The sequence below is a fragment of the Oncorhynchus mykiss genome, chromosome 23 (assembly GCF_057628025.1).
Source record: "Oncorhynchus mykiss isolate SJ-2025 chromosome 23, ASM5762802v1, whole genome shotgun sequence".
Taxonomy (NCBI): domain Eukaryota; kingdom Metazoa; phylum Chordata; class Actinopteri; order Salmoniformes; family Salmonidae; genus Oncorhynchus; species Oncorhynchus mykiss.
This window is the reverse complement of record NC_143044.1, coordinates 43,518,847-43,545,821: the sequence shown is the minus strand read 5'-3', so window position 1 is coordinate 43,545,821 and position 26,975 is coordinate 43,518,847. Positions and strand designations below refer to the sequence as shown.

General features: G+C 44.3%; 1 protein-coding gene across 2 annotated transcripts in view; it reads left to right on the top strand.

The window, feature by feature from the left end:
• Positions 1-452: 452 nt before the first annotated feature.
• The window catches only part of LOC110503032 (neurabin-2), a 46,189-nt gene continuing 19,666 nt past the window's right edge, over positions 453-26,975 (top strand). Inside the window, exons 1-2 of one of the 2 annotated variants that reach the window (XM_090217503.1) lie at positions 936-2,993; positions 15,827-17,025. In XM_090217503.1, coding sequence (XP_090073629.1) covers positions 1,548-2,993; positions 15,827-15,958 — 1,578 coding nt within the window. In that variant the 5' untranslated portion in view covers positions 936-1,547 and the 3' untranslated portion in view covers positions 15,959-17,025. Of the gene's footprint in view, positions 2,994-15,826; positions 17,026-26,975 lie in introns of those variants that run through there. The other variant, XM_036960786.2, reaches the window with a different exon arrangement.

Sequence of the window (26,975 nt, the reverse complement as noted above, 5' to 3'; positions counted from 1 at the left end):
CATGTCATTATCTAATGGGAACAAAATAATGTGAAACACAAGCAAAGCATACTCCAAGAAAGGTTCAAATCTCACCTTGTAAGAAACGGTTGTAAACAAGCGGAGGTGTAGTCATATTTTAGGACCCAAACTCAGGTACTCATGATGTCTTTCCTATTCAACTAAACGGCATGAATAAGGCTTGAAATGACTTCTATTTTTTGTAAATATATTATAATCAATTTATAAAACGACTAAGATTTCACCTTCCTTTATAACTGTAAACTACATATTTGTATGTATAGTGTTAGAGAAAAAGTGCATATTTTCTAAAGGTTTCTCTTGATCAAAATGTCTGCCCCCATCACTGTGATTTTATATGGTTATATTTTTTTCCGATTTATGTTAAACCTTATCTACCTACATATTCTGAGATATGGCTCTTTTAGTCTTTCTTCGTAGCTAGAGAACGCATTGGACGGACACGGTATGGAGCGCATGAGATGCAGAACCAGACTAGGCGACAGCCTACAATTGAAGAGCCTACAAACCAACATGGTAGGGTTTTATAGTGAAGCTGAGGAAATATTCTACCCTACGCCCTCACAAGAATGTCACAATGTCTCTCACTGCTAAAACATTGTATAACATTGTATTATCAAATTTGTAGGCCAGACAGGTAGTGGCTGCAGGATGCCACGATATTAAATGGACACCGTAATCTGACGCACTCGGGTTTTGATTTCTTCAGAGTCCTAAAGTGCCCTAATTTTTAGAATAAAGTCGATTTGTTTATTTGGCTCGTCTACTTGATATCATAATTGTAATGATATAAAACGTGTGTATGAAGTAGGCCTCACAAATATGTTGATTATCACTAGGTTTATATTCCAGGTGTAGGAATTAATACGTAGAGAACCTGCGAAAACGACCGGCGCTATGACCCCGTTGCGCCCGATCCCCAGCAGCGATAAACGGGTAAGTGATATACGGGATCCTTGAGACGTCCATACCCTAAACCATAATTTAACCATAACCCTTACCTAACCATTTAAAATGTCAACGGGGTAATTCCAGAGGTGGGACGTCCCAAGGAATCCGGATAGCACGGACCGTTTTACGCGAGCGAAGAGGACACAGTGGCATAAATCAGCAGCTCAGAAAATAAAGAGATCAAAATGATGCTGCTGCTGGTGAAAAGGGATTAAACGGAATAAATCTTTCGTCAGTGGAAAATCCAGCGTTCACGAGGTTACTGTTCCAGTTTTCTGCAGTGATGTTTTTGTAACCAGTGCATTTTATCCGGGTTTTTGGTCAGGTTGGCGTTTTAATGACGAATGTATCGTTTTCAATTTCCATAGGAAAACACTGGATGCACGCAGCCTAAAACAATACCGTCGTTTTTTAAATTCTCTTCTGCTATTCAATTCTAGTCGGCACGGCACATAGGCTCACCGTCTCCCAACATAATTGACTGTCAGTGAGAACGGATCAATTTGTGCTGACAACCGAGGAAAGGAAAGGCAAATATGTCGTTGCTGAGCAGCGGTTGTGATGCTTGACTGAACATGATGAAGACCGATTCCTCATCTTCCAAAAGCACCGGCTCCGGTTCGACGTTGAGGAGCCCATCCCCGCACCGGAACGCATACGAGGCGGGGATGCAGGCGCTGAGGCCTGCCAAGGACAATGCTGCAAAAGGCGATCATATGCAGGAAGGCCCCCGTGGCCGCAGGAGTTATGGCTCCAATGTGCACCGTATCAAGAACATGTTTCAGCAGATGCAAGGCCCAGGGAGCACATCTCCCTGCCTGGAGGGAGGGGAGGACCCAGAGAAGACTACTGAGAGAGTGCGTCTCTCCCTCCCCAGAGCCGGTAGCCTGAATGAGAATGTGGACCACAGCGCCTTGCTGAAGCTGGGATCCACTGTTTCAGAGCGGGTTAACCGGTTCGACCCTAATGCCAAAGCGGAGAATGGGCAGGCTCTCCAAGCTTCTTCACCCAGCTACTCCAAGTTGCAGGGGACGCGGAAGATTTTGGAACAACAGAAGGCGGCCCAGCAGCTGGAGCGGGAGAAGCAGGCTGCTGCCACCAACCGGGTCCTGCTGAAGATAGAGCAGAGCTCGGGCATCCAGGATGGCAGGCTGGACATGGTGGCGCGGTTCAATGGCAGCACAGAGTCCCTGGACAGCCTGGACACCACCGAGGCCGTGTCCCCCACCGTCTCCCAGCTCAGCGCTGTCTTCGAACGGGCCTCAGAGCTCCGCAACAACCTGCATCGCCTCTCCTCCACACCTCCGCTGCCCTCCCGGGGGGTGCAGCTCAACTCTAAAATCATCTCTAAGAGGGCGAACCGGGCTTCTGCCCTCCCACCAACCAGCCAGGAGGAGGAAGGGGGTTGGTGCCGCAGCCAGAGGGACCAGGATGGACCTCCCAGAAGCCTCAGGGCCTCATCCTCCTCCACCTCCGATGGCCAAAGCGGAGGGCAGAATGGAGGCCACAGTGGCCCCACACTCCCTGAGCCCAGAGAAGGCCGGGATAAGACTGGGCCCGACTCTGGGTCCCAGGCCAAAATTGAGGGCCAGTCTGAGGATCGTTCTGGCGACCTGGAGCCCAGCAGCACCATAGTTAAATCTGACATCCACCACTTCTCTCTGGAGAATGGCGAGAACAGTACAGAGAGAGAGGCCCAGGTAAGGGAGACCTCTCCCAAGGGCACTAGCAGTGAGAGGGGGAGGCAGGGTGGAGATGGAGAAATTGGCCAGGGGGGTACAGCAGAGGAGGGGGAAGAGAGGACTGTAAAGGAGGATCAGTCAGGGGGAGAACAGGTGGCTATCAGAATGTACAGCGCAGTGGGGGAGGACTCTGGAGGGAGCCAGCAGGATGAGGAAGTGGAGGAGGATGAAGATGAGCCATACGAGCCCGAGTCCAGCTGTCATGAGAAACCTGGGCTGCCTGAAGAGGAGGACCCTCCACCCAGCCGGAAGATCTGCTTCAGCACGGGGCCTATCAAGGTGAGTTCACACTCACCTTATTGTAGAATAAACACCCACTCACACACACATACATACATACATACACACATACACACATACACACGCCCCCCCCCCAAACACACACATACATACACACACGCACCCACACACGCACACAACCACTCACTCGCACACATCCATACACGCACGTGTGCACACAAACACACACAAACACACACACACATACACAACCTCTCACTCACTCCCACACACATGCACACACTCACACACACACCTATGCATTTACACACACAAACACACAGTACACAACTTTTGCGCTGTATTCAATTATATTTAGTACTTCATATGTCTCCCATCTTTACAACCAGTCCTTATGTAGTGTGGCCCTACAACAGATTTCATATGTCTCCCATCTTTACAACCAGTCCTTATGTAGTGTGGCCCTACAACAGATTTCATATGTCTCTATCTTTACAACCAGTCCTTATGTAGTGTGGCCCTACAACAGATTTCATATGTCTCCCATCTTTACAACCAGTCCTTATGTAGTGTGGCCCTACCACAGATTTCATATGTCTCCATCTTTACAACCAGTCCTCATGTAGTGTGGCCCTACCACATATTTCATATGTCTCCATCTTTACAACCAGTCCTTATGTAGTGTGGCCCTACCACATATTTCATATGTCTCCATCTTTACAACCAGTCCTCATGTAGTGTGGCCCTACCACAGATTTCATATGTCTCCATCTTTACAACCAGTCCTTATGTAGTGTGGCCCTACCACATATTTCATATGTCTCCATCTTTACAACCAGTCCTTATGTAGTGTGGCCCTACCACAGATTTCATATGTCTCCATCTTTACAACCAGTCCTTATGTAGTGTGGCCCTACCACATATTTCATATGTCTCCCATCTTTACAACCAGTCCTTATGTAGTGTGGCCCTACCACATATTTCATATGTCTCCATCTTTACAACCAGTCCTTATGTAGTGTGGCCCTACCACATATTTCATATGTCTCCATCTTTACAACCAGTCCTTATGTAGTGTGGCCCTACCACAGATTTCATATGTCTCCCATCTTTACAACCAGTCCTTATGTAGTGTGGCCCTACCACATATTTCATATGTCTCCATCTTTACAACCAGTCCTTATGTAGTGTGGCCCTACCACAGATTTCATATGTCTCCCATCTTTACAACCAGTCCTTATGTAGTGTGGCCCTACAACAGATTTCATATGTCTCCATCTTTACAACCAGTCCTTATGTAGTGTGGCCCTACCACATATTTCATATGTCTCCATCTTTACAACCAGTCCTTATGTAGTGTGGCCCTACCACAGATTTCATATGTCTCCCATCTTTACAACCAGTCCTTATGTAGTGTGGCCCTACAACAGATTTCATATGTTTCTATCTTTACAACCAGTCCTTATGTAGTGTGGCCCTACCACGGATTTCATATGTCTCCCATCTTTACAACCAGTCCTTATGTAGTGTGGCCCTACAACAGATTTCATATGTCTCCATCTTTACAACCAGTCCTTATGTAGTGTGGCCCTACAACAGATTTCATATGTCTCCATCTTTACAACCAGTCCTTATGTAGTGTGGCCCTACCACAGATTTCATATGTCTCCATCTTTACAACCAGTCCTTATGTAGTGTGGCCCTACCACATATTTCATATGTCTCCATCTTTACAACCAGTCCTTATGTAGTGTGGCCCTACCACATATTTCATATGTCTCCATCTTTACAACCAGTCCTTATGTAGTGTGGCCCTACAACAGATTTCATATGTCTCCCATCTTTACAACCAGTCCTTATGTAGTGTGGCCCTACAACAGATTTCATGTCTCCATCTTTACAACCAGTCCTTATGTAGTGTGGCCCTACCACAGATTTCATATGTCTCCCATCTTTACAACCAGTCCTTATGTAGTGTGGCCCTACAACATATTTCATATGTCTCCATCTTTACAACCAGTCCTTATGTAGTGTGGCCCTACCACATATGTCATATGTCTCCATCTTTACAACCAGTCCTTATGTAGTGTGGCCCTACAACAGATTTCATATCTCTCATCTTTACAACCAGTCCTTATGTAGTGTGGCCCTACAACAAATTTCATATGTCTCCATCTTTACAACCAGTCCTTATGTAGTGTGGCCCTACCACATATTTCATATGTCTCCCATCTTTACAACCAGTCCTTATGTAGTGTGGCCCTACCACATATTTCATATGTCTCCATCTTTACAACCAGTCCTTATGTAGTGTGGCCCTACAACAGATTTCATATGTCTCCATCTTTACAACCAGTCCTTATGTAGTGTGGCCCTACCACATATTTCATATGTCTCCCATCTTTACAACCAGTCCTTATGTAGTGTGGCCCTACCACATATTTCATATGTCTCCCATCTTTACAACCAGTCCTTATGTAGTGTGGCCCTACCACAGATTTTATATGTCTCCATCTTTACAACCAGTCCTTATGTAGTGTGGCCCTACCACATATTTCATATGTCTCCCATCTTTACAACCAGTCCTTATGTAGTGTGGCCCTACAACAGATTTCATATGTCTCCCATCTTTACAACCAGTCCTTATGTAGTGTGGCCCTACAACAGATTTCATATGTCTCCATCTTTACAACCAGTCCTTATGTAGTGTGGCCCTACAACAGATTTCATATGTCTCCATCTTTACAACCAGTCCTTATGTAGTGTGGCCCTACCACAGATTTCATATGTCTCCCATCTTTACAACCAGTCCTTATGTAGTGTGGCCCTACCACGGATTTCCTTCAAGCCATAGATTATTATATGCCTGGTCATTTCCCCACTCCCCTCCCTCTGCCAGTAAACATTACACTCAAAAGTTCCAAAATAATAATAATAAAATAATTATGTCTATATACAGTGTTGTAACGATGTGCAAGTAGTTCAAGTACAAAAGGCAAAATAAATAAACATAAATATGGGTTGTTTTTACAATGGTGTTTGTTCTTCACTGGTTGCCCTTTTCTTGTGGCAACAGGTCACACAACTTGCTGCTGTGATGGCACACTGTGGTATTTCATCCAGTAGATATGAGAGTTTATCATTATTGGATTTGATTTTGAATTATTTCTGGGTCCAAGTAATCTGAGGGAAAATTGTGTCTCTAATATGGTCATACATTTAGTGGTCAGAACGTTGGGCCAGTAACCGAAAGGTTGCTGGATCGAATCCCGAGTTGACAAGGTAAAAATCTGTCGTTCTGCCTGAGCAAAGTAGTTAACCCACTGTTCCTCGGGCGCCGAAGACGTGGATGTCGATTAAGGCAGCCCCCCACACCTCTGATTCAGAGGGGTTGGGTTAAATGCGGAAGACACATTTCAGTTGAAGGCATTAATTTGTACAACTGACTAGGTATCCCCTATTTCCCTATTGGGCAGGAGGTTAGGAAGTGCAGCTCAGTTTGCACCTCATTTTGTGCGCAGTGTGCACATAGCCTGTCTTCTCTTGAGAGTCAGGTCTGTCTACGGCAGCCTCTCTTAATAGAAATTCTCACGTGAGTCTGTACATAGTCAAAGCTTTCCTTAAGTTTGGGTCAGTCACAGTGGTCAGGTATTCTGCCACTGTGTTCTCTCTGTTAAGGGCCAAATATCATTCTAGTTCTCTTTTTTTGTTAATTATTTGACACTTTGGAAATAATTATCTTTTTGTTTTCTCATAATTTTGTTGGGTCTAATTGTGTTGCTGTTCTGGGGCTCTGTGGGGTCTGTTTGTTTTTGTGAACAGAGCCCCAGGACCAGCTTGCTTAGGGGGCTCTTCTTCAAGTTAATCTCTCTGTAAGTGAGGCTTTGATATGGATGGTTTGTGATTCGCTTCCTTTTAGGTGGTTGTAGAATTTAACAGCTCTTCTGGATTTTGATAATTAGCGGGTATCATCCCAATTCTACTCTGCATGCATTATTTTGTGTTTTATGTTGTACACAGAGCGTATTTTTGAAGAATTCTTCATGCAGAGTTTCATTTGAAAGTTTTTCCCATTTTGTGAATTCTTGGTTGGTGAGCGGACCCCAGACCTCACAACCATAAAGGGATTATATAAGTAATTCAAGTATTTTTAGCCAGATCCTAATTGGTAAGTCAAATTTTATGTTCCTTTTGATTGCATAGAAGGCCCTTCTTGCCTTGTCTCTCAGATCGTTCACTGCTTTGTGGAAGTTACCTGTGGCGCTGATGTTTAGGCCGAGGTATGTATCGATTTTTGTGTGCTCTAGGGCAAAGGTGACTAGATCGAATTTGTATTTGTGGTCCTGGCAACTGAACCTTTTTTGGAACACCATTATTTTGTCTTATTGAGATTTACTGTCAGGTCCCAGGCCCTTCTCTCTCTCTCTCTCTCTCTACTATTTCTTTATCTACTCTCTCTTTATTCTCTCTCCCGCTCTATTTCTCTACTCTCTCTCTTTACTCTCTCTCCCTGTCTCTCTACTATTTCTCTATCTACTCTCTCTTTACTCTCTCTCTCTCCCTCTCTCTCTACTATTTCTTTATATACTCTCTCTTTACTCTCTCTCCCTCACTATCTACTCTCTCTCTTTACTCTCTCTCCCTGTCTCTCTACTATTTATTTCTCTCTCTCTACTCTGTAAATCATTGTAAGGGAGGAACAAAGAGGCAGAATAATTAGCGTAGCTTCTCACATTGTGTGTCGGGATATTCTGACTGGCGCTACAAAGTATTAACTTAAGGGGGCTGAATAATTTTGCACGCCCAATTTTTCAGTTTTTGATTTGTTAAAAAAGTTTGAAATATCCAATAAATGTCGTTCCACTTCATGATTGTGTCCCACTTGTTGTTGATTCTTCACAAAAAAATACAGTTTTATATCTTTATGTTTGAAGCCTGAAATGTGGCAAAAGGTCGCAAAGTTCAAGGGGGCCGAATACTTTCGCAAGGCACTGTATATGGGTGGCAGTAATGTACCTACAAAAATGTTTTGCAAACTGCCATTAAACTCCAAAGAAGAATAAGTGGTTGGTTTATATGGGCTGGTTGGTGGTTGGTTCATGCTCATGTGCTTTAAGTAAGTCACGGTACATCACTAGATGAGGAGAAGTCATATTAAGGATTTCTCTCTCAGCATGGTAGAGAAGTAGCCCTGATATGGCTGTAGACTCCATTATCCAGAATTAGCATGCTTCATTTCCTGCTGATGGGCTATCAACTGATGGGCTATCAACATTGTATTCAATCTGGTTAGCTAGGCATATGGTAGAACATTCACACCTGACATGATTACCTCTATTTACCAATGACATTTATACTCATGTCAGACAGAAGGTGTGGTATGTTACCTGTAAAAAATCTAAGGCAATCTTTACATGACCAACTTAAAAAAAAATTAGTTACCACTTATGTGCAGGTAGACCCGTTTCTACATATCAGTGGGTAACTTGAACATTTGGAGGGGTGGTGGGTGTTGTTAAACCATGGGGGCTGTTTACGGTTCAACATAGGGAGGTGTTAAACAATGGAAGTGTTAATGATTTACCTGCAAAAAAACAGAGAATGATTCACACTGACCTGATACCTATAGAGAAGAAGATGACCATTCACACAGACCTGACACCTATAGAGAAGATGACCATTCACACAGACCTGACACCTATAGAGAAGAAGATGACCATTCACACAGACCTGACACCTATAGAGAAGAAGATGACCATTCACACAGACCTGACACCTATAGAGAAGATGACCATTCACACAGACCTGACACCTATAGAGAAGAAGATGACCATTCACACAGACCTGACACCTATAGAGAAGATGACCATTCACACAGACCTGACACCTATAGAGAAGAAGATGACCATTCACACAGACCTGACACCTATAGAGAAGATGACCATTCACACAGACCTGACACCTATAGAGAAGAAGATGACCATTCACACAGACCTGACACCTATAGAGAAGATGACCATTCACACAGACCTGACACCTATAGAGAAGAAGATGACCATTCACACAGACCTGACACCTATAGAGAAGATGACCATTCCCACAGACCTGATACCTATAGAGAAGAAGATGACCATTCACACAGACCTAACACCTATAGAGAAGAAGATGACCATTCACACAGACCTGACACCTATAGAGAAGAAGATGACCATTCACACAGACCTGACACCTATAGAGAAGATGACCATTCACACAGACCTGACACCTGTAGAGAAGAAGATGACCATTCACACAGACCTGACACCTATAGAGAAGAAGATGACCATTCACACAGACCTGACACCTATAGAGAAGAAGATGACCATTCACACAGACCTGACACCTATAGGTAAGATGACCACCATTCACACAGACCTGATACCTGTATTTTGGTTACAAGGTCTGTGAAAATGCAGGAATCAAGACAGTCTTTAGGTGGCTTTTATTTTTCCATGTTTTTTTTGTTTTTTTAACCTCCAACCGCTTTCAGATATACCAAAACCTTGGTATAAAAATGCAGGCATGATAAATTAGTGGGATTTTGGTATGTGTATGAAAGGGATAGTGCATTTACCCAGAATTTGATTAGGTGAAATGGTGCTGCCAAAGTAAACAGAATCTACAGTAAACAGAATCCACAGTAAGCAGAATCCACAGTAAACCTATCAATAATATATAGAAATCTGAAGTGGGATTATTATTATTTTTTAAATAGATCTTGCCTCTCCCTAAATAGCAGGAAGCAGATTGTACAGTCAACTTTCCAGCCAGTTCTTGACTATGATGACACTGTTTACCAGATTGCAGAAGCCACTGCTCTTAAACCATTGGATGCTGTCTACCATAGCGCCCTTTGCTTTAACACAGATGACCGTTTTAATACTCAACACTGCGTCCTTGGGGCTCCCAAGTGGTGCATCTCAGTGCTAGAGTTGTCACTACAGACCCTGGTTTGATCCCGGGCTGTATCACAACCAGCCGTGATCGGGAGTCCCATAGGGTGGGGTACAATTGGCCCAGCGTCGTCCGGGTTAGGGGGTGGGGGGGGTTTGGCCAGTGTAGGCCGTCATTGTAAAATAAGAATTTGTTCTTAACTGACTTGCCTAGTTAAATAAAGGTAAACAAAATAAATAACAAAAAATTAATAAACAAAAAAATCCTGTATCAAAATGTTGGCTGGTCCTTAAAATCATGTCGTTACTCCCTTTTTGTTTTTCAAAGCTTTACTACACAAACTCCCAACTTCCCTAACTTTGTTGTTAAAGTGTAAAAAAGAATGAGCTCTCACGATTGGTTAACTCTTCAGGTCCCTCTGGTCTCCACCAATTTAGGTAAATTCTCCTTTAGTGTTAGTGCGCCCCCATTGTTGGAGTAACCTGCAAAATTCCTTGCAATTTGATTCCCTGGTGCCGCTAGGGCAGTTTAGGACTTTGGTGTTAAATTAATTTATTGAGGATTGCAGTTGTTGATCATAGTGGTTTATTTGTTGAAATTTTAGTATTTTCTTTTCATTATTTTTGTTTTATTTGGAATGTTCGTTTTATTGATTGTGAAAATATTTGTACTCAGGGCACCATTGTGAATGAAACCCTGGTCTTAATTGGGTTCCGAATAAATACAAGTAAAAAAAGATGCGTATATATTATAGACATACACCATACGCTATTGGAGACAGCATAATAAGACGGAGGTTACAGCCAAGCCGTAACCAGGCAAGGAGGAGAGAAGTTGATTCAGTGTCTCTCTACTGACTGGGAAGTGTAAGGATCTGAGAAGCATTGTACGATTCTCTGCTACCCCATCTCAGTCTCCCTGCTCTGTCATGGCATGCGTCCCAAATGGTAACCTATTCCCTATAGGGAGCACTACTTTTGACCAGGGCCTATAGTCCAAAAGTAGCACACTGTGTAGGGAATATGGGGGCCATTTGGGATTTAGCCCTGTTCTTTGCAATCCCAGCTCAGTCTCACTGCATTGCCCTGAGGTCTCCAGAATTCACAAGGAGAGAGAGAAGCCCTGACTTGATACTATTAGGTCACACATGTCTACTCACTCACTCACTCACTCACTGAACTAAAGAGTAAACATTACACATTATTGTAACAATGTGAAAATAGTTGAAGTAAAAAAAAGAAAATGAATATACGTTGTCTTTACAATGGTGTTTGTTCTTCACTTGTTGCCGTTTTCTTGTGGCAACAGGTCACAAATCTTGCTGCTGTGATGGCACACTGTGTTATTTCACCCAATAGATGTGAGTTTATCAAAAATGTATTTGTGCAATCTGAGGGAAGTACTGTATGTGTCTCTGATATGGTCATACGTTTGGCTGGAGGTAAGGAAGTGATGCTCAGATTCCACATAATTTCATGGGCAGTGTGCACATAACCTGTCTTCTCTTAAGAGCCAGGTCTGCCTTAAGCGGCCTCTCTCTCAATAGCAATGCTCTCAATGCTCACTGAGTCTGAACATAGTCAAAGCGTACCTTAGGTTTGGGTATTCTGCCACTGTGTACTCTCGGTTTGAGGCCGAATAACATTCCAGCAGTTATCTTTTTGTTTTTCTCATGATTTGGTTGGGTCTAATTGTGTTGATTCCAGTGAATCTCTATCTCTGTGTACCATTCTCTCTCTTTCTGTCTCTCTGTGGTAAAGGAAATGCTCATGCTTGGCCATTTTTGTGAATATTTCCCCCTCATTGTAACCATGCTCTCCCACTCACCCAGACGCCCACACACAGGGGTTGTTGTGGTGACAACCGTTGAGGTCTGTGTTAAATGTATATATTTTTTTCTCTTCTAAAACTGGCACAAGCAGCATCACTGGTAGAGTTCAGTTCACACTACCTGCTTTGTTCACTGTTTCTAACACCCTGCTTTCTTTCTCTCACTCCCTCTCTCTGCCACCATTCTCCTGTTTGTTTTTTACAAGTGGATAAAAATAGCAGCATTGTGATCACCCCAGACAGGCCTCTCCTTTGGGCTGTCTGCTTGTTTTAAACACAGGAAGCTGCTCTCCAGCTCCTCATTTCTTATTGATTGATTTATTTGGTTGTACATACTCTATATTTCCTGTTTATACATCACTGCATTTAAGAACTGTTCTCTCCTGTTCTCCCGGTACAATATGCTTTTGAATTATTGAGCCTGATATTGATTGGGAGATTTTTTGTTGTTGAGATAATCTCATTTGAATTTGTACCACTATGTCAACCAGTGGCAGAATTCACCTGGCTTGCCCCCTCCAACTATCGTCCCACCTCGACCATCCTTCCTCAGTCCCCTCTCTCTGAATATCTGCAGCCTACACAGTGACAGCACATAATAATCATAGTCAGTGCTGCTTCAGTCACGAACACACATCACTTTTTTACGCTCTCTGCAATTCAAGCAAATAACGAATACAAAAATAGTATTTGATGCAATTATAGCCCAGTAGACTTTGTTGACTAGAAATTGAAATGTGTTAAAAACCCATTTAGCAGGTAGAAATTGTAGTATATTTGCAGCATTAGTAAAATGGAGGGTCTTTACTTGGACCACCAGGGAAGCCAGGGTGATGTAATGCAGCACAATGTGGCCAGCTATCCTAAAACTGTCCATACCATGAATCTATTAGCCAGTCATATGTAACACATTGCATCCAGTGAATATATTGGCCAGTCATATCTAACACACTGTATCCAGTGAATATATTGGCCAGTCATATCTAACACACTGTATCCAGTGAATATATTGGCCAGTCATATCTAACACACTGTATCTCGTGAATATATTGGCCAGTCATATCTAACACACTGTATCCAGTGAATATATTGGCCAGTCATATCTAACACACTGTATCCAGTGAATATATTGGCCAGTCATATCTAACACACTGTATCCAGTGGATCTATTGGCCAGTCATATCTAACACACTGTATCCAGTGGATATATTGGCCAGTCATATCTAACACACTGTATCCAGTGAATATATTGGCCAGTCATATCTAACACACTGTATCCAGTGAATATATTGGCCAGTCATATCTAACACACTGTATCCAGTGAATATATTGGCCAGTCATATCTAACACACTGTATCCAGTGGAACTATTGGCCAGTCATATCTAACACACTGTATCCAGTGGATCTATTGGCCAGTCATATCTAACACACTGTATCCAGTGGATCTATTGGCCAGTCATATCTAACACACTGTTTCCAGTGGATCTATTGGCCAGTCATATCTTAGACACTTAGACTGTATGCCTCTTTTGGCTGCACCATATTAGACTGTCTATGCCTCTATGGGCTGCACCATATTAGACTGTCTATGCCTCTATGGGCTGCACCATATTAGACTGTATATGCCTCTATTGGCTGCACCATATTAGACTGTATGCCTCTATTGGCTGCACCATATGAGACTGTCTATGCCTCTATGGGCTGCACCATATTAGACTGTCTATGCTTCTATGGGCTGCACCATATTAGACTGTATATGCTTCTATAGGCTGCACCATATTAGACTGTCTATGCTTTTATAGGCTGCACCATATTAGACTGTCTATGCCTCTATTGGCTGCACCATATTAGACTGTCTATGCCTCTATTGGCTGCACCATATTAGACTGTCTATGCTTCTATAGGCTGCACCATATTAGACTGTCTATGCCTCTATTGGCTGCACCATATTAGACTGTCTATGCCTCTATTGGCTGCACCATATTATACTGTCTATGCCTCTATGGGCTGCACCATATTAGACTGTATGCCTCTATGGGCTGCACCATATTAGACTGTCTATGCCTCTATGGGCTGCACCATATTAGACTGTCTATGCTTCTATGGGCTGCACCATATTAGACTGTCTATGCCTCTATGGGCTGCACCATATTAGACTGTCTATGCCTCTATTGGCTGCACCATATTAGACTGTCTATGCTTCTATGGGCTGCACCATATTAGACTGTCTATGCCTCTATGGGCTGCACCATATTAGACTGTCTATGCCTCTATTGGCTGCACCATATTAGACTGTCTATGCCTCTATTGGCTGTGTCACACAGCTCAATGCACACTACAGTACAGTCCTGCTGCATGCAGCCACTGTGTGGTTTCTATATGTGAAGAGCACTACCTCAGATTAGTGCATCTAAAGACCTTGTTACGTAACGCTGCACACTAGTGGTTTCTGGGGATGAGTCACTAATCGATGACTTCTCTTTTCTGACAACTTTCTTTAGCCCATGACAAAGTGCAATACCAATATAGTACAGCAGGAATAGTTTATGTAAGCACAACAGGTAGGCTACATCCTCATTTGGTCTTCTTCATACAGTTCTCCAATGCCTGTGTTGTCCTTTCTTACCCATATGGAGTTGAGTCTCAAATGGCACCCTATTCCCTATGCCATTTCAGACTCACACATAGTGTCATTCAGCTCTGTGGCTGACCTTGTTCTCGTGCTGTGGTAATGCCCACCCAGGGTCACCTCGGCTTGGCTAAGCTCAATGTGACACAGTGCTGACCAAGCCTGCCCTGCCTGCAAAAACACATGCTCTGCTCCTCACCGTTACCATTACAAAGGCATCCACTTTCTTGGCTGGAATAGGGATGGCTGGATGGAGAGGTGACAGGATAGAGGGGTGGAATAATGGAGGGATGGCAGGATGGATGGGTGGAATAATGGAGGGGTGGAATAATGGGAGGGGTGGAATAATGTAGGGATGACAGGATGGAGGGGTGGCAGAATGGAGGGGTGGAATAATGTAGGGATGACAGGATGGAGGGGTGGAATAATGTAGGGATGGCAGGATGGATGGCTGGCAGAATGGAGGGGTGGAATAATGGAGGGGTGGAATAATGTAGGGGTGGAATAATGGAGGGATGACAGGATGGAGGGGTGGCAGGATGGAGGGTTTGCAGAATGGAGGAATGACAGGATGGAGGGATGGCAGAATGGAGGGGTGGAATAATTGGAGGGGTGGAATAATGGAGGGGTAGCAGAATGGAGGGGTGGCAGGAGGGATGGTAGGGTAGAGGGATGGTAGGGATGGCTGGATGGAGGGATAGCATGGTGGAGGGATGGTAGGATGGAGGGAAGGATGGTAGGATGGAGGGAGGCATGGTAGGAGGGAGGGATAGTAGGGGAGCATAGTAGTAGAGCGTTGGGCCAGTAGCCGAAAGGTTGCTAGAGATCAAATCCCCGAGCTGACAAGGTAAGAATCTGTTGTCCTGCCCAAGAACGAGGCAGTTAACCCACTGTTCCTAGGCCATCAGTGTAATTAAGAATTTGTTCTTAACTGACTTGCCTAGTTAAATAAAGGTAAAATAAATGGATGGAAGGGTGGTAGGATGGAAGGGTGGTAGGACAGAGGGAGGGATGGATAGTGGAGGGATGGATAGTGGAGGGATGGTTGGTTTGATGGTCGGTGCTCAAGACAGCATGGTAGCAACACAACATGGTACAAACATTATTGGGCAAAGACAACAGCACGAAGGGCAAGCAGGTAGAGACAACAGTACATCACACAAAGCAGCCACAACTGTCAGTAAGAGTGTCCTCGATTGAGTCTGAATGAAGATAAGCAGACAATAATAGTGGTGTGGTGGCTGTGCTTTGGCAAAGTGGTTATATCCTTCCTGTTTGGCCCTGTCCGGGGGTGTCCTCGGATGGGGCCACAGTGTCTCCTGACCCCTCCTGTCTCAGCCTCCAGTATTTATGCTGCAGTAGTTTGTGTCGGGGAGCTAGGGTCAGTTTGTTATACCTGGAGTACTTCTCCTGTCCTATTCAGTGTCCTGTGTGAATTTAAGTGTGCTCTCTCTAATTCTCTCTTTCTCTCTCTCGGAGGACCTGAGCCCTAGGACCATGCCTCAGGACTACCTGATGACTCCTTGCTGTCCCCAGTCCACCTGGCCGTGCTGCTGCTCCAGTTTCAACTGTTCTGCCTTATTATTATTCGACCATGCTGGTCATTTATGAACATTTGAACATCTTGGCCATGTTCTGTTATAATCTCCACCCGGCACAGCCAGAAGAGGACTGGCCACCCCACATAGCCTGGTTCCTCTCTAGGTTTCTTCCTAGGTTTTGGCCTTTCTAGGGAGTTTTTCCTAGCCACCGTGCTTCTACACCTGCATTGCTTGCAGTTTGGGGTTTTAGGCTGGGTTTCTGTACAGCACTTTGAGATATTAGCTGATGTACGAAGGGCTATATAAATACATTTGATTTGATTTGAATGAAAGCTCTTACAATATTTGATGATGACATTTCTGATGACATGTGCACCACCAAGCCAGAACAGTAGGCTATGGTATGTAGGGGAAAGGGACCAAATGATTAGGGTGAGGCACATGGGCTACTAACAGCTTATTTCACAACATACACCCAGTATTACTTTCTGAGCTGAAGTATACTGTACATACAGTTGAAGTCGGAAGTTTACTTACACTTAGGTTGGAGTCATTAAAAATTGTTTTTCAACCACTCCACAAATTTCTTGTTAACAAACTATAGATTTGGCAGAAGTGGGTCAGAAGTCTACATACACTAAGTTGACTCTGCCTTTAAACAGCTTTGAAAATTATGTCATGGCTTTAGAAGCTTCTGATAGGCTAATTGACATAATTTGAGTCAATTGGAGGTGTACATGTGGATCTATTTCAAGGCCTACCTTCAAACAGACCCCAGGGATACTTCCAAAGTTGTGGTGAAATGGCTTAAAGACAACAAAGTTAAGGTATTGGAGTGGCCATAACAAAGCCCTGACCTGAATCCTATAGAAAATTTGTGGGCAGAACTGAAAAAGCATGTGCGAGCAAGGAGGCCTACAAACCTGAATCAGTTACACCAGCTCTGTCAGGAGGAATGGTCCAAAATTCACCCAATTTATTGTGGGACACTTGTGGAAGGCTGCCCAAAAAGTTTGAACCAAATTAAACAATTTAAAGGCTATGCTACCAAATACTAATTGAGTGTATGTTAACTTCTGACCCACTGGGAATATAATGAAAGAAACAAAAGCTGAAATAAATCATTCTCTCTACAATTATTCTGACTTTTCACATTCTTAAAATAAGCTGGTGATCCTAACTGACCTAAGACAGGGAATATTTACTCTTTCTTGTGGGCAAATTTTGTCATGAAACTCTGTCATCAAGTCCAGCATTCTCTGGATTTATGGTGCTTTCAAGACAACTGGGAACTCTGAAAAAAACAAGACTGAATCATGATGTCAGTGATCTTCAGGTTGGAGCTATAAAAAGAGTCCCCAGTTCCCGACTTGGAATTCCAATTTGGATGACCATTCAAAATGTATTTTCCCCATTCGGAGCTAGTTTTTTTCCGAGATCCCAGTTGACTTGAACTCACTGAAATCTGAGATTTCCCAATTCAGAGTTTCCAGTTGTTGTGAATGCAGCAGATGTCATGCTGGTTGATAACACGGCCAATGTATTCAACCATTTCTGGCCCATGGTGTTGCATGTGAATGTTTATCCTTTTAAACTTGGAAAAGAGACCCTTAAACCCAGACTTGGACCACACACTCTCTCTACTGAATAGCAGGCTAGTGATGGCTTTGCAACGCTTGCAGTTAGCCACCGATTCCTTCCAAACCACTCCTAGTTGAATTTGCGATTTTCAACTTGTTGTCTAATGTTTATATCCAATGGTCGTGGAGCCCCGATACGTTTTATATCTAATTCATTTTCATATGACAAGAATTGAAAAGGATTTGCCAGTAGATTGTCGACTTGATTCATGATGATGACTTCTTGTCTAGCTTGCTAGCTAAGACTTTGAAAGTTTGATGTTGACATGATCAGTCCATTATAATTGTATCTGTGGCCAATGACCTAGAGGATTTTGGGATATGCACGTCTAATGTAAAGCTATTGCAGCTCCCAAGATGCTAATTTTTGAGCTCTCCCTGTATATTTTGCATTGACGTAGTGTCCACATGAGTGACAGAACACTGAGCCAATCACAGTGCAGCTAGAGAACATTATCAACACCTATAGTCTGTATTTTCTGCTGGCTGCCCCACCACCGCAAAAAGCACTGAGCTCGGCTGAAACACCTGCATTTTGGAGCTGCCTTACTTAAGAAAGCAAAAAAGAGACCATGTTTGTATGCAGCTTTATTGACTCACTTTTTTTAACATTGTTTGCAAACTGATATGTGACATGTATTAAAGCCGAAATAACATTCCAATTTTTTTTTATTTTGTTATGAAGGTGTGGCTCAAAACAGGTCGGGCTCATTGACGGGTCGCCACTGGTAGGGCTACATGCATCCCAGGGTTCTGTCTCCATCCATCATGGCTGCACGACCAGACAGGACTCTCTTCTGGAACTGGGATTCATTGTCATTAAGAGGATTTGGAATAATTATCCACCTCCCCCTTTGGCCTGAGACCAGTCAATCTAACCTGATTACACTGTAGTCTGGAGCCTTGTGGTTGTCCTGTCCCAATTCACTCCTACCCATTACTTTTGGCCTTTCAATGTGTGCAGATCTACAGTTGAAGTCGGAAGTTTACATACACCTTAGCCAAATACATTTAAAAAATAAATTTAGCAATTCCTGACTTTTAATCGTAGTAAAGATTTCCTGTCTTAGGTCAGTTAGGACCATCACTTTATTTTAAGAATTTGAAATGTCAGAATAATTGTAGAGAAAGTGATTTCCCAGTGGGTCAGAAGTTAACATACTCTCAATTAGTATTTAAATTGTTTATCTTCGGTCAAATGTTTCGAGTAGCCTTCCACAAGCTTCCCACAATAAGTTGGGTGAATTTTGGCCCATTCCTCCTGACAGAGCTGGTGTAACTGAGTCAGGTTTGTAGGCCTCCTTGCTCGCCCACACTTGTTCAGTTCTGCCCACAAATAATCTATAGGATTGAGGTCAGGACTTTGTTATGGCCACTCCAATACCTCGACTTTGTTGTCCTTAAGCCTATTTGCCACACCTTCGGAAGTATGCATGGGGTTATTGTCCATTTGGATGACCCATTTGCGACCAAGCTTTAACTTCCTGACTGATGTGTTGCTTCAATATAGCCACATAATTTTCCTCCCTCATGATGCCATCTTTTTTGTGAAGTGCACCAGTCCCTCCTGCAGTAAAGCACCCCCACAACATGATGCTGCCACCCCTGTGCTTCACGGTTGGGATGGTGATCTTCGGCTTGCAAGTCTCCCCCTTTTTCCTCCAAACATAACGATGGCCATTATGGTCAAACACTTCTATTTTTGTTTCATCAGACCAGAGGACATTTCTCCAAAAAGTATGATCTTTGTCCACATGTGCAGTTGCAAACCGTAGTCTGGCTTTTTTATGGCGGTTTTTGAGCAGTGGCTTCTTCCTTGCTGAGCACCTTTCAGGTTATGTCGATATAGGACTCGTTTTACTGTGTATATACAGTGCCTTGCGAAAGTATTCGGCCCCCTTGAACTTTGCGACCTTTTGCCACATTTCAGGCTTCAAACATAAAGATATGAAACTGTATTTTTTTGTGAAGAATCAACAACAAGTGGGACACAATCATGAAGTGGAACGACATTTATTGGATATTTCAAACTCTTTTAACAAATCAAAAACGGAAAAATTGGGCGTGCAAAATTATTCAGCCCCTTTACTTTCAGTGCAGCAAACTCTCTCCAGAAGTTCAGTGAGGATTTCTGAATGATCCAATGTTGACCTAAATTACTAATTATGATAAATACAATCCACCTGTGTGTAATCAAGTCTCCGTATAAATTCACCTGCACTGTGATAGTCTCAGAGGTCCGTTAAAAGTGCAGAGAGCATCATGAAGAACAAGGAACACACCAGGCAGGTCCGAGATGCTGTTGTGATGAAGTTTAAAGCCGGATTTGGATACAAAAAGATTTCCCAAGCTTTAAACATCCCAAGGAGCACTGTGCAAGCAATAATATTGAAATGGAAGGAGTATCAGACCACTGCAAATCTACCAAGACCTGGCCGTCCCTCTAAACTTTCAGCTCATACAAGGAGAAGACTGATCAGAGATGCAGCCAAGAGGCCCATGATCACTCTGGATGAACTGCAGAGATCTATAGCTGAGGTGGGAGACTCTGTCCATAGGACAACAATCAGTCGTATATTGCACAAATCTGGCCTTTATGGAAGAGTGGCAAGAAGAAAGCCATTTCTTAAAGATATCCATAAAAAGTGTTGTTTAAAGTTTGCCACAAGCCACCTGGGAGACACACCAAACATGTGGAAGAAGGTGCTCTGGTCAGATGAAGCCAAAATTGAACTTTTTGTCAACAATGCAAAACGTTATGTTTGGCGTAAAAGCAACACAGCTGAACACACCATCCCCACTGTCAAACATGGTGGTGGCAGCATCATGGTTTGGGCCTGCTTTTCTTCAGCAGGGACAGGGAAGATGGTTAAAATTGATGGGAAGATGGATGGAGCCAAATACAGGACCATTCTGGAAGAAAACCTGATGGAGTCTGCAAAAGACCTGAGACTGGGACGGAGATTTGTCTTCCAACAAGACAATGATCCAAAACATAAAGCAAAATCTACAATGGAATGGTTCAAAAATAAACATATCCAGGTGTTAGAATGGCCAAGTCAAAGTCCAGACCTGAATCCAATCGAGAATCTGTGGAAAGAACTGAAAACTGCTGTTCACATCCAACCTCACTGAGCTCGAGCTGTTTTGCAAGGAGGAATGGGAAAAAATTTCAGTCTCTCGATGTGCAAAACTGATAAGAGACATACCCCAAGCGACTTACAGCTGTAATCGCAGCAACAGGTGGCACTACAAAGTATTAACTTAAGGGGGCTGAATAATTTTGCACGGCCAATTTTTCAGTTTTTGATTTGTTAAAAAAGTTGGAAATATCCAATAAATGTCGTTCCACTTCATGATTGTGTCCCACTTGTTGTTGATTCTTCACAAAAAAATACAGTTTTATATCTTTATGTTTGAAGCCTGAAATGTGGCAAAAGGTCGCAAAGTTCAAGGGGGCCGAATACTTTCGCAAGGCACTGTAGATACAAAAGTATCTGTTTCCTCCAGCATCTTCACAAGGTCCTTTGCTGCTGTTCTGGGATTGATTTGCACTTTTCACACCAAAGTACGTGTCTCTAGGAGACAGAACGTGTCTCCTTCCTGAGCGGTATGACGGCTATGTGGTCCCATGGTGTTTATGCTTATGTACTATTGTTTGTACAGATGAACGTGGTACCTTCAGGCATTTGGAAATTGCTCCCAAGGATGATCTAGACTTGTGGAGGTCTACAATTGTATTTCTGAGGCTTTCTTTTGATTTTCCCATGATGTCAAGCAAAGAGGCACTGAGTTTGAAGGTAGGCCTTGAAATACATCCACAGGTACACCTCCATTTGACTCAAATGATGTTGACCTATCAGAAGCTTCTAAAGCCATGACATCATTTTCCGGAGTTTTCCAAGTTGTTTAAAGGCACAGTCACCTTAGTGTATTTAAACATCTGACCCACTAGAATTGTGATACAGTGAAATAATCTGTCTGTAAACAATTGCTGGAAAAATGACTTGTGTCATGCACAAAGTAGATGTCCTAACCGACTTGCCAAAGCTATAGTTTGTTAACAAGAAATTTGTGGAGATGTTGAACAACAAGTTTTAATGACTCCAACCAAAGTGTATGTAAACTTCCGACTTCAACTGTATATGGTGCAACTTCCACTTACCGATTGTGAGTGTTTGTTGGAGGTATCCCTTCTTTACATTGAGCTTGTTGCTGCGGCTTGATTAAGGTTGAATTGTCATCAGGAGACTTAGTGGCATTGAGGGTTTGTTGTAGGTACGTCTATATCCCCAGAGGGACTGTTTACATAATTCCTGGAGGGACATTAAGTCTCTGTTATACATTCTGAGCTTGTTGTTGAAGTTTGATTATGGTTTAATTGTCGTCAAGACAGTTAGTGGGAGATTGAGTGTTTGTTGGTGGTAGGCCAGCCTGAGTAATTTTCGGAGGGACGTTAAGTCTCTGTTTTTGTGGTAAGCTTGTTGCTGCTGCAGTTTCATTATGCCACACGCCAGCTCTCTAAAACCAATTTAGCCCACATAGAGTGGGTTAATTGCAACAGATGACATGAAACGCTCTTAGACTGAGAGTAGCAGATTGTTCAGAACAGGCAGTCTAGAGCGAAGATGGCAATGGGACAACCACCTCACCAATGGGGATTCACTTTCCACCCCATCTCACCAATGGGGTACCACTTTCCACCCCATCTCACCAATGGGGTACCACTTTCTACACCATCTCACCAATGGGGTACCACTTTCTACACCATCTCACCAATGGGGTACCACTTTCCACCCCATAATTCTAGTTCAGTCAGAGCTTTCTTCAACTACCAATTTGCCATTTCAATTTGACATGGGGAGAATCTCCGTTGCATTGCATTTATTCCTTGTGACCTCTCGCCTCCTTTTCAAAACGCATTGGAGGAGAAGGTCAAAGGGGAGGAACCTCTGGAGCAGGAAGTCAGGACCGTTGATTCTCCCATGTGGGAGAGCAAATAGTATAGAGAGTGAAGACTTTTAAAAATGGAACAAAATCAATATAATAGGAAGAGAGTGAGAGTGTTATAAAAGTGTGTGAAACGCCACTGTGGTTATGTTAACAGGTTAGCAGCAGAGCTTGTGGAGAGACTGTGTGGAGAGGAGCATGCTATTTATGTGGTGTGAAACCATAGAACCTCAACGGTCACCACCACCTGCACACCTCCTGTTGTGTGAAACCATAGAACCAGTCACCACCACCTCCACACCTCCTGTTGTGTGAAACCATAGAACCTCACCCATCACCACCACCTCCACACCTCCTGTTGTGTGAAACCATAGAAACTCACCCATCACCACCACCTCCACACCTCCTGTTGTGTGAAACCATAGAACCAGTCACCACCACCTCCACACCTCCTGTTGTGTGAAACCATAGAACCCGTCACCACCACCTCCACACCTCCTGTTGTGTGAAACCATAGAACCTCACCCATCACCACCACCTCCACACCTCCTGTTGTGTGAAACCATAGAACCTCACCCATCACCACCACCTCCACACCTCCTGTTGTGTGAAACCATAGAACCTCACCCATCACCACCACCTCCACACCTCCTGTTGTGTGAAACCATAGAACCAGTCACTACCACCTCCACACCTCCTGTTGTGTGAAACCATAGAACCTCACCCATCACCACCACCTCCACACCTCCTGTTGTGTGAAACCATAGAACCTCACCCATCACCACCACCTCCACACCTCCTGTTGTGTGAAACCATAGAACCTCACCCATCACCACCACACCTCCTGTTGTGTGAAACCATAGAACCTCACCCATCACCACCACCTCCACACCTCCTGTTGTGTGAAACCATAGAACCTCACCCATCACCACCACCTCCACACCTCCTGTTGTGTGAAACCATAGAACCTCACCCATCACCAGCACCTCCACACCTCCTGTTGTGTGAAACCATAGAACCTCACCCATCACCACCACCTCCACACCTCCTGTTGGGTGAAACCATAGAACCTCACCCATCACCACCACACCTCCTGTTGTGTGAAACCATAGAACCTCACCCATCACCACCACCTCCACACCTCCTGTTGTGTGAAACCATAGAACCTCACCCATCACCACCACCTCCACACCTCCTGTTGTGTGAAACCATAGAACCTCACCCATCACCAGCACCTCCACACCTCCTGTTGTGTGAAACCATAGAACCTCACCCATCACCACCACCTCCACACCTCCTGTTGTGTGAAACCATAGAACCCATCACCACCACCTCCACACCTCCTGTTGTGTGAAACCATAGAACCTCACCCATCACCACCACCTCCACACCTCCTGTTGTGTGAAACCATAGAACCTCACCCATCACCACCACCTCCACACCTCCTGTTGTGTGAAACCATAGAACCTCACCCATCACCACCACCTCCACACCTCCTGTTGTGTGAAACCATAGAACCTCACCCATCACCACCACCTCCACACCTCCTGTTGTGTGAAACCATAGAACCTCACCCATCACCACCACCTCCACACCTCCTGTTGTGTGAAACCATAGAACCAGTCACTACCACCTCCACACCTCCTGTTGTGTGAAACCATAGAACCTCACCCATCACCACCACCTCCACACCTCCTGTTGTGTGAAACCATAGAACCTCACCCATCACCACCACCTCCACACCTCCTGTTGTGTGAAACCATAGAACCTCACCCATCACCACCACACCTCCTGTTGTGTGAAACCATAGAACCTCACCCATCACCACCACCTCCACACCTCCTGTTGTGTGAAACCATAGAACCTCACCCATCACCAGCACCTCCACACCTCCTGTTGTGTGAAACCATAGAACCTCACCCATCACCAGCACCTCCACACCTCCTGTTGTGTGAAACCATAGAACCTCACCCGTCACCACCACCTCCACACCTCCTGTTGTTTGAAACCATAGAACCTCACCCATCACCACCACCTCCACACCTCCTGTTGTGTGAAACCATAGAACCTCACCCATCACCACCACCTCCACACCTCCTGTTGTGTGAAACCATAGAACCTCACCAGTCACCACCACCTCTACACCTCCTGTTGTGTGAAACCGTAGAACCTCACCAGTCACCACCACCTCCACACCTCCTGTTGTGTGAAACCATAGAACCCATCACCACCACCTCTACACCTCCTTTTGTGTGAAACCGTAGAACTCGTCACCACCACCTCCACCCAGCCGAACTCTGACTTTAGCCAAATTTAGATTTGTTTTTTGGGAAAGCAAGAAGAGGAGGAACAGGGCAAACTGCTTTCTACTGGGAGGATGTAACCACTTGACCACACTGTTATCCAACCACATCCCTCCCAGCCAAGGGCTGTGTCGCAAATGCCACCCTATCCCTTAGATAGTTCTCTATTTTTGACCAGGGCCCATAGGGAATAGGGTGCGATTTGGGGCGCTACCAAGGAGCCATTGTGGTAATTGTTGGGAAAAAATAGCAGAAGGCATTCCTCTATACACCTCTATAGTGCCAACCTAGTCATTAGTGTGTTTTTGTCAGTAACTCACGATAGGCAAACTACATTGTAAAAAAAAAAGGTGGTTGTCACTTGCTGGGGAATTTGAATACGTGGTTTCCTGTTTAGCTACTAGCTACACAGAGCTTTTGTAGGGCATCCCAGTCAGTCAGCGGGTGGCAGAGAGGGAGGCAGGGATAGAGGGATGGGTGTTCCTGGCCATCTGTTAGCCACTGTGACCTACTAACTGTCACAACTGGAGCAGCAGGAGAGTGCAGTGCTGCATGTATCCAGCCTTCCCAGCCTCCCCAGCGCCAGCCTCCCCCAGCCCTGCCCCAGCCTCCCTCAGCACTGTCCCAGCCCTGCCACAGCCTCCCCAGTTCCAGCCTCCTCTAGCCGCCCTCAGCCCTGCCCCAGCCCTGCCCCAGCTTCCCCAGCCTCCCCTATCCTCCCCAGCACTGCCCCAGCTTCCCCAGCCTCCCTCAGCCCTGCCCCAGCTTCCCCAGCCTCTCCTAGCCTCCCTCTCCTAGCCTCCCTCAGCCCTGCCCCAGGCTCCCTTAGTCAACCGTAAGTTTCTGCAGTTTTTCTTGGTTGATTGAATGGAGGTAGGAAGAGAGAGAGGGCAGGATGGATGAATGGAAGGAGATGGAGGGAGGCAGGGATGATATGAGGGCATCATGTTAGATAATCAGTGTGAGTCTGACTCTTAGTGGGATAATCCATATAAGGAAGAAGGAAATCTCTTGATTTTGGAGGAGAAAGTTGTGTGTGTGTGTGTGTGTGTGTGTGTTTGCCTCGTCAGTCAGTGTGTGTGTTTTTGCCTCGTCAGTCAGTGTGTTTGTGTGTGTTGGGCTCTGGTTAAAGGTTGTGCACTATATAGGGAATAGGGTGCTATTTTGGACACACAGAGTAACAGAGAGTAAGACAGATTTGTATGACCACTTTCAGTTGTTTTAACTGTTGATGTGCTAATGCCCTCAAACTCAGCTCTGGACCTCGAAGCCAGTTCCACTAGTTTATTTTATTTTCCCCCTCTAATCAGGGATTTAGACCTGGGAAACCAGCTGGGTGCAATTAATTATTAGGTAGAACAGAAGACCAGTCTGTACCTCGTAGGGTAAGATTTGAATACCCCTGTGTTAATGCCAGGCTACATCCATTCATACGAAGGCAAAACATATTTTTTGTCTGCCTATAATCCATATTATCCTAATCCGCCTAAATACAAAGGCAACATAAATCACACAACCCATTAAGACCATATGCCAAACCCACGCCATTGGTCTACACTATTCAGAGGTTTACAGGTTTAGGCCGTGTGTGTGTGTGTGTATGGCTGTATAGTTCTGAGCTGGCATTTATATGGCCATGGGAAGTGTCATCAACAGTGTGTACTGTACGATGGCTGCTTTGATGCAAGGCCTTCTCTTCCTAGTGTTCTATTGGAAAATGTTTGATCCAACTGCACAGACCTAGGTACAGTTTGACCCAGTCAAAGAAATGTGCCTCACCTCAAACTTCCTAGTATTCAATGATGTATGAAAACCCAGATAATACTCTTATCTACTTCTCTCAGGGGGAGGTTGATTGAATCATAGGGGCAATGTCAAATTTGACAAGCACTTCACTGTGCGGTTGCTACGGAGACAGAGACCATGTGATTTAGAGAGCACTGATCAAGCAAAGAGATGCTATTGTGTATGTCCGTACTGACTACTCTGAGGCACAAACAGATCTAGAGTAAGAAAATTAGAAAAGTTCGCAAACATAAAGACAGGTTAATATGGAGGAAGAGGGATATTAACGTAAAGACAGTTTAACATGGAGGAAGAGGGATATTATCATGAAGACAGTTTAACATGGAGGAAGAGGGATATTATCATAAAGACAGTTTAACATGGAGGAAGAGGGATATTATCATGAAGA